This window comes from Microtus pennsylvanicus, chromosome 1, assembly GCF_037038515.1.
Source record: "Microtus pennsylvanicus isolate mMicPen1 chromosome 1, mMicPen1.hap1, whole genome shotgun sequence".
NCBI lineage: Eukaryota > Metazoa > Chordata > Mammalia > Rodentia > Cricetidae > Microtus > Microtus pennsylvanicus.
This window is the reverse complement of record NC_134579.1, coordinates 53,603,337-53,618,367: the sequence shown is the minus strand read 5'-3', so window position 1 is coordinate 53,618,367 and position 15,031 is coordinate 53,603,337. Positions and strand designations below refer to the sequence as shown.

General features: G+C 41.6%; 1 protein-coding gene across 4 annotated transcripts in view; it reads right to left on the bottom strand.

The window, feature by feature from the left end:
• The window catches only part of Cblb (Cbl proto-oncogene B), a 180,490-nt gene extending 169,394 nt beyond the window's left edge, over nt 1-11,096 (bottom strand). For 2 of the 4 annotated variants that reach the window (XM_075964244.1, XM_075964262.1), the window contains exons 1-2: nt 10,974-11,096; nt 9,556-9,737 (exon numbers count right to left, since the gene is read on the bottom strand). In XM_075964244.1, the coding sequence (XP_075820359.1) occupies nt 9,556-9,723 (168 nt within the window). In that variant the 5' untranslated portion in view covers nt 9,724-9,737; nt 10,974-11,096. Of the gene's footprint in view, nt 1-9,555; nt 9,738-10,408; nt 10,583-10,973 lie in introns of those variants that run through there. The other 2 variants (XM_075964271.1, XM_075964252.1) reach the window with 2 other exon arrangements.
• Nucleotides 11,097-15,031: the final 3,935 nt, after the last annotated feature.

The window sequence follows — 15,031 nt, the reverse complement described above, 5'->3', positions numbered from 1 at the left end:
AGACATATATTATCATAGAATCAGGCATTTTCAACTCTACCAAAGCAAAGGCACAATATAAAACCAGAATTTCTATTGCTATAAGAAACTTACAAGCTATTAATTACTCTAGGAGTGTTCTTACTTTAAAAAGTCTTTGGCTATCTCTTAATGAAAATGTACAGCCAAAAAGTAATAAAGAGGTTTTAGATTAGCTAGCATACCTTTCAAAGAAGGTTGGCATCAGCTCTAAATCTATGAAAGAAGTTTTACAAAATCAAATGGAAATGGTAAGCAACTGTATATGCATTGTAAATAAGTTTCATTCCAAAGCGTACTTCAATTCATGGAACATTCAATGATACTGAGCCAAGTCACTTAATTCCAAGCCAAGTATGTATGTTGTGCTGGAGATTTGACCCAGGGTCACATTCAAGCTAAGCTTACATTTTACTACCGCTAGTTAAACCCCAAGAATCTTTTTTGATTGTATTTTAATTACATTTCTCCATTCCCCTTCCTCCCTCTAAACCCTCCCCACTCTTCTTCAAATTCATAACCTCTGTCTTCATCAGTTGTTATTGTATGCAAGCATGTATTTGTTTATACATTTATATTCCTAAATATAATCTATTGAGTCCACATGATACACATATGTATGTTTTCAGGGATGAGGGTTTGTCATCGGACAAGTCCCAATGCATACAGCCACAAAACACTGCCACACCTAACTCAGATTTCAGGATCGTTGCAGGACAGAAGGCAGAAAGATCAGGGACTTAGCTGTGAGATTATGCTTACTGTAAGATGAAAAACTAAGCTTGTAAGTGCTGCAGGAATTCCTACTGCCAGTAGCTTTTAATTACCCGCCCACTTGGGCGTGGCCTCATACTATTTATGCCAATGTAAAGTGTGCATGTACCCCTTTTCCGGCTGCAGAATTCAGTTGTTGTTCCCCGTTCCAGCAGAGGATTGTGATCTGTGAGTCTACCCCTAAATAAATAACCCTCTATTATATTCAATTCTGAGCTAGTGTGGGATTTCTTTTAAGTGTCCTTCTTCAATGTTAGGCCTCACCAACAGAACCATGAACATGGAGGACACCAATGCACATGCCAAAGTGCACAGGGGAAAAGCCCATGATGCCTCAAGAGTACACAAAGAACTACAGACAACTGAGTAAAGCTGGGAACTGGAAAAATAGTCCTCCCCAAGGAAGAGCACATCAATTGGGTATCTCATATTCTGAAGACAGAAATGTGAAAGCCTTGCTTGCTCTTCTTCTGTAAACATTATTAGAGGTTTCTTACTCCAGCTACATGAATGTCATGGAATTAAAAGCATTTGAATGTCTTTAGGTTCTTTCCATCTTAATTCAGCAACTTCCTAAACACACAAAAGTACAACAGAATAAAGAACACATAAAAGTATACATAATATTACAGAGTAAGTACAAAATAATACAGCATTCTTCACAGGCTATTGGTTAGGCAAAAGAAAGCCTACAGAATTGGCTAAGAGCTTAATACTGGTTATCGTGGGATTTAGAGAAGTTTAATTCCTTTATATTTTATAGTGACAGTACCTTTTTAGGTTAATATTAAAAGTAACACATCAAACAACTCATTATAGTCAAATTATTTGTGTGCATTCATCTCTCCTGGAGAATCTATCTCTTTTCTTTGCTAGTCTATCTTTCTCAGTACAAGGAGAGGTCCAGCAAGTGTCTGATTTTAGTCGGTAGAGCATGAGACTCGTAATCTCAGGGTTGTGGGTTGAGCCCCATGTTGGGCACCAATTTGTAGTAGGAAGGGGGCTGCTTGTTGATTCCAGGCCGCTTAGCCCCAAAATAATCACATAGAAACTATATTAATTAAATCATTGCTTGGCTCATTAGTTCTAGCTTCTTATTGGCTAACTCTTACATATTAATTTAACTCATTTCTATTAATCTGCATATTGCCATGTGGCTGTGGTTTACCGGCTAAAGTTCTGGTGTCTGTCTTTGGAGGTGGCTCCATGGCTTCTCTCTAATTCCTCCTCCTTCCTCCCAGCATCCAGCCTAGTTTTCCCTGCCTACCTAAGATCTGCCTTGCTATAGGTCCAAAGCAGTTCCTTTATTCATTAATGGTATTCACAGCATACAGAGGGAAATCCCACATCAGAAGAATAAAGAAAGAAGAGTTAAGACATCTCAAAAATATATATACATCAAATATCCATAAAATTATTTAATGAATCCCCCCAAAACTGAATATTTTAGAAGAATTTGGTAGTGTCAAATATAAATAGTAAACACCTTTTTGATGTACCCCCTGTAAGAAAAAAAAAATCACTCTGCATCAGTGTACTTTACTGTCCTAACATAAGGGACATACATTAGGAACAACTGAGCCTGGGCCCTGGTTCTGTTTCCTCCAGGAAGTCTCACTGGTTTTCATTATTCTTGGAGAAAAATAAATTTAAAAAAAAATTGAAGTGCTTACCAGGATGAATCTGTCTCTCATTTCTTTCTACTTCCTCTTCTCCCTCTCTACTTTATAGTCCATCACAACAAGGCCACGTCCATGGAGAGTTCACAAAAGTATGATAAGATAAAGGCTTGGGCTACTCTGCTCAAAATCACAATATAATCTTTTCCTTTCTTCCTTCCTTCCTTTCTGGTGGTTTTTTTTTTTTTGAGCACTTTCAGATGTTAAAAACTTTTCAGTCTATATGAAACCCTTAAGGAGTCTGGGGTATTCAGTTCAGTTCAGTGGTAAGACTAAAGACAGGCCACTAGTGTGTCACCTTACAAAGAATCTTTTAGGTTTTTCAAACCTACGAGACTCTCAAGAAAAGAGTCAGGGATAAAACCACCAATCTTTGAACAGAGAGAATACTAAGAACTACTTTAACTGCTGGTATGTGATACTTTGATGCAGCTTAACAATTTCTTAAATCTTAACACACTAAGCATGGTGGTTTCACTAAGTATGGCTCCCATTGACTGATGTGTTTGATTAGTTGGCCCAAATAGAGTGACACTATTAGGTGGTGTGGCCTTGCTGGCGCAGGTGTATTGGCGGAAGTGTGTCACTGTGGAGTTGTGCTTTGAGGTCCCAAATGTTCAAGCTCTGCCCAGGGTAGGACACAGTTGTTCCCGCTTGCTGCAGAACTCTCAATTCCTTCTCCAGCACCATGTCTGCCTGCACACTGCCATGAAGATGGTGGACTGAACCTCTGAAACTCCAACAGTTCCAATTAAATGACTTCCTTTGTAAGAGCTGCCAAGGTCGTGCTGTCTCTTCACAGCAATAGAAACCCTAACTAAGACAGTGAGCTTTATGTATTCGCCAAATAATATCTAAAGTGTCTTTCATTAATTAAAAAAAATGCCACCCTACAAACACACTCTAAAATATAAGCATTAAATATGCTGAGGCAGAACAAATAAAAGTGACATGGCAGCAATATTATCACCACAGGATGTATTTAAGATGATCTTTAGAGTGAAGGGAGGAAACAGGCTTCCATTTATATTTACATTATTTGCCTACTTCATTGCTAAAAGACTGATCTATAATATATAACTTTAAGATATGGCTCAAACATTGCCAGTATCTTAAAATCTTAAACTACTTGCCAACCTGACAGGAAATGTACACATTCACTCAGAACTTCCCTCTATGCGCCTCACTTCCCTCTTGCCTACATGGAAATTCTAACTATCTGGTTAGTTAACTATCAAGGCTAGTTCTTCTAGTACAGTTTCCCCTTCCACATTTGAATCTAGAATGCCTTCAGTTATTCCGTCTTATTGTACACCTATTATAATGTTCTATTTCTGTCTTTTTCATGCATGGACAGATAACATGTACACGCACGCGCATGCGCGCACACACACACATACACACGCACAATTAATTTTAACCCTCAATCAATCCTGAAGCTATCACAGCCTTGTTTCCTGTTGCTACAGTTGTAGAAGCACTAGCTAATCTCCATACGCATTCTAATCTGGCCCCATCACAAGTGAAATTAATGTGCCAAAGTCAACAATAGACTCTGATTAGGAAACCCAATGACTTCCTAAGTTTTACCCTGTTTGGTTTCTCTACTTAAATTTAGCTTCATAAGAACGTGAAGGAATTTTCTTAACTCTATCTGTATCCAGAATCAAGACACAACTCAACTTTTCCTACCTTTCCATTCCAATCCAATGTCAAGATTCTCTTCCCTTTACCACCTCTAAAGAAATGCCCCTCCTATTCCCAAGGACTGGTTTTCTGCCTCTGTGGCTGACCCCACTGCTCTGCATGAGAACGCCTTTGTCTGAAACGCTCTGCCTCTGAACACATCCACCAAATACATATCCTGGTTTCAAATTCTCTCTGCACTATATACCCAATATTCTGACTTCAAAATCAGTTTCTCTCTCATAGAGCATACGCAACACAAGACAAACAGATACAGCAATCTTCAAGCCCCGCCTTTCCTTTCCTGGGCCCCATCTCATTAGGGGCTCCACTGCCTTCAGAGTCAACTAGGCTGAAAACCTCAAGAGTCACTTTCACTTCACCTTCTCTCTCATTCTCCAACCCTCAAGGCTCCCCAAGACCTGCAGCTTGTCTTCCAAAGACCTTCCACTTTTGCATCACACTTGCTAAACCCACTGCCAACTTTCTAGACCGGTTCTTTATCATTTCTTACCACACTGTTTTAAATCTCCGTCCTCATTCCTCCTCAGCATCTCTCCAACCTTCGGAGTGGGCAGAGGAGACTATGAAAGACTAGCCTTGATTTCTTTTCTCACCCTGATCAAAAGCTTTCAACAATTTTATGCCAAGCAAATAACATGAATGAAAATGCTTTGAAGATACTGAGGTTTCTGTCATCCTTTTCCACTCTACTCTCTCCCACTCAACAATCTCCCTTTATTCCTTCTAACGAAAATGCTTTCCATCCTCTGCCTCAAGCTCAAACCATCTTCTGGAACACTTGGTCAGCATCCTTTCACCAGCTTCTCAACTCCAGTCACATACTAGGTACAGTATTGACATCATAGTACAGCACTTATTTAACATTCTGTGTGACGCAATTATCTACAAATGATATCTGACCATGGCTAAGATTTGAAAAATTAAAAAAAAAATCAGTAAGGAAATTGACAGCATAGAAAACAGCTTTGGAAAGAAAAGAAAATCTAAAGGTTAAACAATTTTTAAGAGTTAGAAAAAAAAATGATTAACTAAGCCGGGTGGTGGTGGTGGTGCATGCCTTTAATCCCAAAATTTGAGAAGAAGACACAGGAGGATCTCTGTGATTTCGAGGCCAGCCTGGTCTACAAGAGCTGGTTCCAGGATAGCTAGGGTTGTTACACAGAGAGACCTTGTCTCAGAAAAAGAAAAACAAAACAGAACAAACAAAAAAAGATTAAGCAGCTAAAGCTTGCCCAGAGCCCTGCTTTCTAGCACAGGAATACAGCATGTTAACACGTGGAGGATTCCCTTCAAAACTTTCACTCTGGCACATAAAGGAGTCACTGGCAGCAAACCTTAGAATCACGCCAATTATGTCAGCAAAAATTCAAACCTTAATTCAGTGATAAGCAAAATTGCCCCAACAACTAGTGTGTTATTATACCTAATCAAGATTCAAAATCTGTGTGATCTTGTCTTAAGAAAAAAAAAAAGGAAAGAAAGAAAAGAAAACAAACCAAAAATACCCTAGAGATGTAGCCCAGGGGTGGGCAGCGCACCTGCTCAGTGTGGATAAAACACCCAGTACCAGTTAAGGAAGGGAAACTATACTTTAAAGCTTGTAGAATCTTTTTCAGATGCATGAAGAATTCAACTTTTAATACGTAATATTATAATACTATTATTTTAAAAATACTTAAATGTATAATCTATACATCACTGATGGATAAACTTCAAATTTCATTCTGGTGAAATTATACACAAAGAGAATGGATTATTTCAAGTCTAATTGATGGGCTCTGGATAAAAGGCAGGAAAATGCTACTTGGCATCATCACTTTCTAAGTGCTTTTAACGCTTATATACAATGTAACTTCAAATAAGTAGCGAGGACCGCAAGAGAGAAGCACAGGCAGGGACTCAGCTTGCTCTGCTCTTTAGCATCAATTAATTATTTTCTAATTTCCCAAGCACCCATGGACACTCAGGGCATTCAGCATCTATTAGAAGGAAAATGGTTTCTTCTGTTCTCCATCACCTGGCTCCAACTCACAAACTCCGACTGGCAAACCACACTCAGGAACCTCACGTTAATAAATTATGGCCCTAACCACACAGATTAGCAATCATTTCCTTACCCTCACTTCAGTATCTCCAACAGGAATGCAATGCAATAACGCTGTTCCTAAAAGGCAGAATCCAGAACCAAAAAGAAAAAAACAAAAACAGTGTCCAGAATGAGGTAGGTGTCCTCTAGTCTGCCTCCACTGTGTTTTGTCTGAGTCTACGCTCCAACCTTTCCCATACCCTACAACAACTATCAGCTCAGAGGGCCAGTTCTCATACTGCCCTCCTGATCTACAGACTAAGGACAGAGATACATTTTATTTAGTCTCCCCCAGCAATAAACACTTAGTAATACACAACAGACCCTCAAGTGTTTAGGAAACCATGCCTGGAACAAATTGCACATTTCCTTCTGTGTGTATTTAAACCTATATGTGTATTTAAGAACAGTTCTGTCAGCATTATCTATGAGACATCCACTGATGTGCAGGTTTGGGGTCAGTCTCTTAGACGCATAAGAAGATCTAAAACCAGAAGACTGTCGAAACGGGATGCCTTGGGATCCACCCTCATTTTCTCAGGCCATGCACTATGTGAACTCTGTGTTACTGATTACAAAACATTACACACTTTCTTACAAAGAACACAAGAAGCAATTGCTTTCTCCTTTTCTTGGTGACCTTGGAAAGAATGCCTGCCCTGGGAAAACAGAACAAATAGTTGCAACTGAATTCTTAGTTGAGTATCTTAAAGTTCTAGAGAGCAAGGAATAATAAAGCCATACACTTATGAGGTGTCCTGTATGGCCCGAGACTGAGACACTGTCCTCTCTAAAATGAGTTCTGTCACTTAGTTGTTACTTGAAAATAACACTTTGAAGACCTCACCAAAGGAAGAGGATTCATAAAGAACACTGTATTATTACACTTACACCTGACTTTTGCTTAACAACCCATTAGACCAAGTAAACATCTATTCTGCTAGACACAAACTGATAGCACTAGAGCTACTTTTCCAAAGCTAGGTCATATAGCAAACGGTAATACTTTTGCTAATACAGTTCCTCAAGAATCATCAGATGATGTGGACATTATGCGCCACTTCCTTCATCACTGGCAAATGTCAGATGAACCCATGTTGGGGAAGACTTCTACATTACAACCGTCAATAAGATGTTGCCAATCAAGATCGGTAGTTTTCAGTGCCTTTCTTTACTGTGTGATAGGGGTAGAAATAAACACGCCAAACACCTATGGCAAATGATGTGAGTTTTCCTCCACAAAGCCACAAATGTATTCACATTGTCATCCCTGTCAAATAATGAAGATGAATAGGGAAAGCCATATTGCTACAGATTTGCCAACACCGGTACCCACATCCCACTAAGTAGAGACTTGGGGTAAGAGAGCTCCCTGTGTGTCAAACTCCTCAACAGGAGAAGTCAAGTTTAAACCAACAAAAGGGTTAATAAAATAAACAATGGCAGGTGTTCAACTGTCAAATAACCATCCCTTGACTATAACTCATAGTGAGATGATTAGAAGCGGTTAATGTGTAGCTAAACAACTCATCATAGAGCAAAATTATGCGTACCACATTTTTTACTATTTCATTGACTTGACAGTAATGACCGCTTGCCACTTCCTTATATAAATCTTTTTGATTTTATGTTCTAGCCTTCAATCGCAAATATATAAATGCCGACCATCTCTGGGATGGACAAGGACCATATCTTCTGTGAAATCCGACCCACTTGACTACTTATGTAACAGACAGAAATGGAACAAACCTTGAATTTTTTTTTCTCCTACCACCAATGAATCAAGCAATAGGATGACCTTCAAATGCATACTCTTACAGAAAAGCAAAGAAGACTCACATTGTGCTTGCCAAATACAGGCAGTTTTTTCCAGCTGCATATTTTTCATTCTTAAGTGTCCAAGGCTAAAACCAAAACCTGATCCCAAGCAGCAAGTTGCAATGTTCTATCATCATGACATCATTCCGTCTGGAGCACTTTAATAGAACAACTTGAAGAAATTGGCAGAAGCTTAAATAGGTCACACTGAAGTCCAAACGAAGGCGATTCACCTGGTTAAAATAGTCTGGGGCTGCATTTGACATCAGTAGCCGTCCAATGCCACGCCTGCGGTTTAGGTATCTTAGCCACAGCCTCCATGAGGATACATGAAAATAAAGCGAACAGTGTCACCTCCCAGATTGTCACTACTACTCTGTAACTTCTTTTTTTTTTTTTTTTTTTTGGATTTTTTTCGAGCTAGTTTCAGGACAGGAACCAAAAAAGCTATGGAGAAACTCTGTCTGTAACTTCTTTGTAGGCAATTTTGCCTTTAGTAGTAAACCAAAGCAAGCAAAGGTAAAGCCATTCTATGTTCTCAAACAAGCTTTGGCTTCTAATCACAAACAAGGAGCATTTTTTTTTAATGTCTAAAACGCACATAGTCCAACAGCTTCAAAATCATAAAGCATGAACTTGCGGGAGAAGAAAGCGCCACATGTGTCTCAAAAGCCTCCTCAGACAACCAGCTTCACCCCAGGGTCTTGGGAGGTGCTCACACTGCCACTTTAACTGGACTTTTCTGAGAACTGACATCCAGTTTGGTTTCTTCTTGTGAAACTAGAGTTCATCTAAGAGCAACAAGCAGAAACCACAGAAGTTTCTGAAAGTCTCAGCCCCACACAACCTCCAACATACATTTTCCTTTCACAATAAACAATGTTCCCTCAAAAAGGCTCAGAGTGGAACAGTAGATGAAAGAGGCCAGAATGGTGATGCCATCAACAGTGAAGAAGAAAAAAAGAAAAAGAAAAACTTTCTTAATGATGATGAGTTGACACAGAAAGAATGGAAACTCCTGAACGCTGCTTCCTCCGTGAAGCCCTGGTTCTTTCCCCAGTGACTGTTTCTACATCACACATGTGGCTGGCCTAAGTGTGCTCCAGCCAAGACTTTTGCTCGCTTACTGTTTTCAGCCTTCTGTTATCGAATAGCAAAAGAAACCCACCAAAGACTAAACAAACTTCTATACCATACTATAGCCATACACCCACCCAAAGCAGCCAATGGTTAAAAAAAAAAAGCTCTGGATATCTGAGTAATATCCAAGAACTCTGGACCTTGAAAAGCAAGACAAAAGGTTAAACGGGAAAAAAAAAAAAAAATCTTTGCTTTGAATCCAACCTTTCCAAACACAGAGTTGAGGAAAATGGCCCAACACAAATCCTGAAGAGCTCTGCCACAATGATGACTTTTTAACCGCATGTATAAATGCAGATAACTGCATTCAGGCACACGCACTGAACTCACCACTTTGTCCATGAGTTTCCAAGTCTTCTCCACAGTCCTGCGATCAGCTGCAGCTTGCTTGGGGGGTCCCACTGCATCCTGAATAGCATCAATAATCCCCAAAATTCGACCCTTGCGGGGGTTTCCTCCTCGACCACCAGGATTTCTGCCATTCATAGAATTTGCCATCTGGAATCTTAGTCCTTTTTGCAAGGTAAATGTTTAAAAAGAAGAAAAGTTATAAAAGTATCTTCCCAACAGGAAACTGAACCAAAGAGCCTCGCCTGTACCCACTAATGACATTCTCCACCATCGTGAGACAAAACGGACGGTCCCAACTTCAACTTTTTAGTAACCCGGTGTAACTACATTCTCCACGTTAGGAACTGTAACGCTAGGTTTGCTTTCACGATAGTAGAAGTTAAGGATGCGTCTTCCTCCCGATGATCCACACAGCTCACCACCAACAAAACAACTTTTAACAGATAAGAACACAATGTTCCTCCCCCTTCTGCTGCAATCCAGATTCAAAATACCAGAGCTACAACCCCTAAAATTCATGTTGGGAGCTTCACTCAGAAGCCTCCTTCACGCTGTTAGATTTCGCCAAGTTATTACATAAATGCAAAGTGCTCCGCACACGCATAAGGGGCAAGTCTGTTGTCAACAAAGGCGGAGGGCTTGGATTTCCCCAGCCAAAAGCCAGCAGCCGCGGACACACAAATAGTTCTTTAAAGCGATGCGGTGAGTAGTTTTTCCCTAGAGCTAAGTAAACCAAGCAACAAACAAGCCTTTCTTAAAAAGCGGTGAGAACCCGGCAAGGGCGGGCACGCACAGCAGAGTTCACTTCTCGGGTGGCCCCTAGTCTGCCTACCCGGGATCAGAAGATCCAAAGCTTTGTTTCGGGGCGCCTTTGCCCCTTCCCGGCTCGGGCCTCTCGTCCGCAACTCGGGGGTCTGGGAAACGGACAAGGAATGGAGCGAGGATAAAGTATCCCAAGCCTGAGACCTGACCCCGGTGTCCCACAGCCTGCCCGATCCAGTCGCACGCACCTCCCACCGGCAGAGACCAGCCTGAGTCCGCTCCCTCCCGGGCCTCGGGCCAGCCAGGGACTGCTCTTTAAATCCCCACTTGGCTCAGGCCCGCTGTGGCGACAGCAGCTGGAAGCCAGGACTGTCCCCTCTCCCTGATGGTCCGTGCCCAGCTTCAGGGCCTCGGGGGCAGCAAGCAGCGCCCAACCTCGGGGCGCCCGGTTCCCTCCTCTAACTCAGGTTACCGCGGCCCTCCCGAGCCACGCGTGATCGCGGGTCCCACTCCACACACGCTGCCCTGGATGGGGTGGTTCGGGCGGGGACTCTGTGGAATCGCCCTAAGAGAGAGCTCCGGGGAAGAAGCCACCGAGATCTCCGGACACGCAGACATGGGGACGCGGCAATTACCGTGCAGACAGCTTCACGCCCGCCCGGCTGTCCCGCGCCACTCTCGGGAGGCCGCCGCAGCGCCCGCCGGAGGAGGAGACCACTCACTGGCCACCCCACCCCTGAGCCATCCCCGGAGACCAGGGCGCGGGGCGGGGCTAGGGCGGAGCCTCAATCGGCCGAGCCAATCCTGAGCGGCTGCTCTCTGCCAGACAGCGGGCGGAGCCAATGGGCGGGACGAGACGCTCCTCCCGCGCTACCCCCCAGGTCCACGTCCTCCCCGGTACACAATGGCCCCAGAGGAAGGCCCGCTCGTCCGCATCCCACTTGGAGAAGAACTCGTAGGGAAATGGGCCTAGGGTATCCTGGAACCAGAAGTGGGACAAGGAAAGGAACTGGAAAGTAGTGGCAAGGCGCCGGGGAGCTAACCAATGAGGGGTGCGCAGGTGGGCGTGAGCGCCCCGAGCGGGAGTCTAAGCCAACTGGGGCTAAAAGGCGGGACTTCCTGCCTCACTCACCTTCCTAGTCTTTGTTTCATAGCAACAGAGTACCCGCTGCCAGAGTGGTGCTACTCAGCTCTGGGCGGGTCCCAGGCTTAAGAAATTCATCTCCCTAGGGCTGCCAAACTCAGCTACTCAGGACCGCAGCCAAATAGGTCCAAGACCGTGTTTCTTGTTGGCTGTCAAATAAAGAGCAACAGTCCCCTCGCTTCTAAGACGAAGGGTAACCTCACACACTGTAGGCGAAGAGTAAAACCCGATTGCCAACTAAAACTTCCTAAATTTCAGAAATGTTTCCCTTTTACTATTAGTTCTAGAGGGATTCCAGATCAAACATCAGGCTGATGAGAAAGCAAATAGTTGACAACCTTGGCTAAATAGTGTCTGCGAATGGTGCCAGGGCTGTAAAAGTTCCATACAATGGGGATTACTAATAAATCTTGCACCTTTTTGTTCTGTACAAGTTTCTCCATAAATCTCTGTAAAGAACTCGGCAGTTAGGTTTTTTTCTGAGTCACTTTTCCTCTTGTAGATAAGTCTTCATTTTAATCACAACCTTGTATCTGGCATTCTCTTGCAGTGTTCATCTCTTTCTGGGACTCCATCCTTGATGTCCATATAAAAGGAAACACGTCTGGTAAGGCTTAAAATGAAATGCCAGGGCTCAGCTGTCAACATAATCTTCCCCCAAACAAATGCTTGTACTTCACTCTATTTGGTTCAATGCCATGCTGCAACTATTTGTTGCAGGTTTACATACTTGGAAAGTGGTTTTCCCCCTGAAGTTGATAAAACAGGATAGACCTTATACCTTGGGCTTCTGGACATGATACTCGCATACATTACACGCACGTGCACACACACACACATACACACACACACACACACACACACACACACACACAATCTTTCTCTAGCCAAATATCCTGACAAATGTGTCTCAGGGTTCTGTCCACTCCCTAGTATTTTAGTGCTAGGCTCCCTATTTGATAGAAAATGCTCTACAATTCTAAATTCAGATAGTTTCTGTTTTTGTTTAATGAAAAAAAGCAAAATGTGGCCTTTTAAGCAGTCAGGCAATGAAGTATGATTCAGGAAATAATATTATCTGTTGTTATTTCCTTACTAATAATTAGGAAGTAGTTCCCTGTTTTACATATGAAAACGGTACAGACCTCAATATCTCCTCCAGCAATTTGTATCTCTCTTACTGCTTGTAATAGTAGCTACAGTTCCTAAGTGGAGACTGTATAAAAGACGACCTTTGTGAAGTTTAAAGTGAATACAATGTCACCTGGAGACATGAGAAACAGTGGAATTCCTACCTAAAAGGTCTTACAAGTACCAGGGTAGCCAAGAGGTGAAAAATACAATCCAATTGGCTATTTTGGCTTGGTTTCCTATTGCTTGGATAAAGATCATGACCAAAACCAACTTGGGGATGAAAGAGCTTGTTTGACTTACTTGTCCAAACCATCACTGAAGGGAACAAAGGCAGGGGCTGTGGAGGAATGCAGCTTACTGGTCCGTTTTCAAGGTTTTCAAGGAGTGCTTTCCTATACCACCCAGGACCACTTGTTGGCACAACCCTCACCCCAGGTGGGGCTGGATCCTCCAGCATCAATTATTAAAGAAGAAAATGTTTCCACATAATTGCCTGCACACAATCTGATGGAGACAATCCCTCAATTTACATTCTCTCTTTCCAAGTGACTTTAGCTTTTGTCAAAGTAGAAGAAAAGAACCTCACCAGCACACTGGCCAAAAGGACGTGTGAGGCCCCAAGCGAGTGACCTAATGGCAAGAGCACATCAGAAAGTTTGCAGAGACAGTGATGAACACTTGCAACTTCAGCAAGGATTATTTAGTAGTACTACATGCCCAACTGGGAAAAATGTAGATTATATCACTGGAATTAAGCATGTCTAATGTTCTTTTAAGGGGAAAAATGTGACAACTGTCTTAGGAAAATATTGCAGCCTTTTCACAATTGTTTTCTTTTTATGTTTTCTTCATAGTCAAAAATAATTCCTGTGACATTAGACCTGGGTTAGAAAATTAGACTTGAGTATAAAAAATGTCAGCTGATTCAGTGGGCCACTTAAAGATATCAGATAGGGAAAACATGACAACTCTATTTTTACAAATAAAAAATTCACTTAATTCTCAAATCCAGCAAGGTGTTCTTAATCTACCTGCAGACCTTCCAGGTACATTTACAAGGGGTATCATGACACAAAAACAGAATACCATAAAAACTATGCTAGTCTCTCAGAAGAAAAGGAGGACCACAAAATCACAACTAGGAATAAGAACCACGTGACCTAGTTATGATTGGGCTTAGTAAGCCATTGCTTGGAAAGAAGAGTACAGTTCTGTCCATTCTTTAACACATACTAACAACTGACAGTGAAGGATGCTAAGTCATGGAGTGGTCCTCCAAGTCCAAATTTGAACTTAAGTAGAATGCTTAATGAGCCAAACCGTAGTGGTGCATGCCTTTAATCCCAGTGCTCAGGAGGCAGAGTCAGGCAAAACTCTGTGAATTCGAAGCCAGCCTGGGCTAAAAGAGCAAGTTCCAAGAGAGCCAGGGTTGTTACACAGAGAAACTCTGTCTTGAAAAACCAAAATAATAGTAATAATAATAATAATGACTTACTGTGAGCAACAAGAATATAGCAAGCAACTTAAACCAAATACAACCTTACTTCTGAAGCACAGAGTCTGAAAGTGAAAATCTAAATACACTGGTGTGCCACTGTTTCCTCAAAAATTCCGGTTTCTGTTCCATAGCTCTAGTACATGGCTTCTTGTCCTCAGAATTTCTCATATTGCAAACTGGGTGGAGACACTCCAACCATTATCGCCAATTTCAAGCTAGCAATGAAACTGAGAGGCAGAGGGATGAAGTGAATCTCCATTAGAATCAATTTCTTTTAAATAATCATTAGAGAATCCACAAATATTTCTCACAAATGTCTCAAGGCCAGAGCTTAGCTGTAAAAAATTGAAAGGTAATTGCTTGCTTGTTTGTTTTTCTGCTAAGCAAGGAGGACAACTAAAATTTCAGGCTTTGCTTCTACTTCCTACGTTAATCCAGTTCTACATCCTTTTCTGCCTCACTGTGTGCCTATATTTCAGTAGATATTCCCCACACCTCGCTCACATGCCCTCTTTCTGAAGTGCATAGAAATAATTCTACATCTTAGCAGTTTAGGGGAAAAAAGTTAAAATCTCAAAATTTTGCTTTAAGATTTTCTCTGCAATTTGTTATGCATTTTAATTCTCAAGAACTTAATGAGATATTGAATTTTCACATCTAGTTAAATATATTGATTCGGAGTTCCTAAAGATGAAGGGGTTCTTATAGAGGGTCACTTCACTCATCTGGGCAGATATGAAATTTTGCAAATTTATTCCTAGTGATAGGACCATCAAGGATATAAGTGATAACTTCAAATTTTCAGGAGAATAATTCATTGTATGAAACAATGTAATTCTGCAAAAATAATTAGTGTTAAAGTCATATTAGTGTAAGTCAGTTAGGTAGTTATTTTCTACTCAAAAGGTCAATTGAAG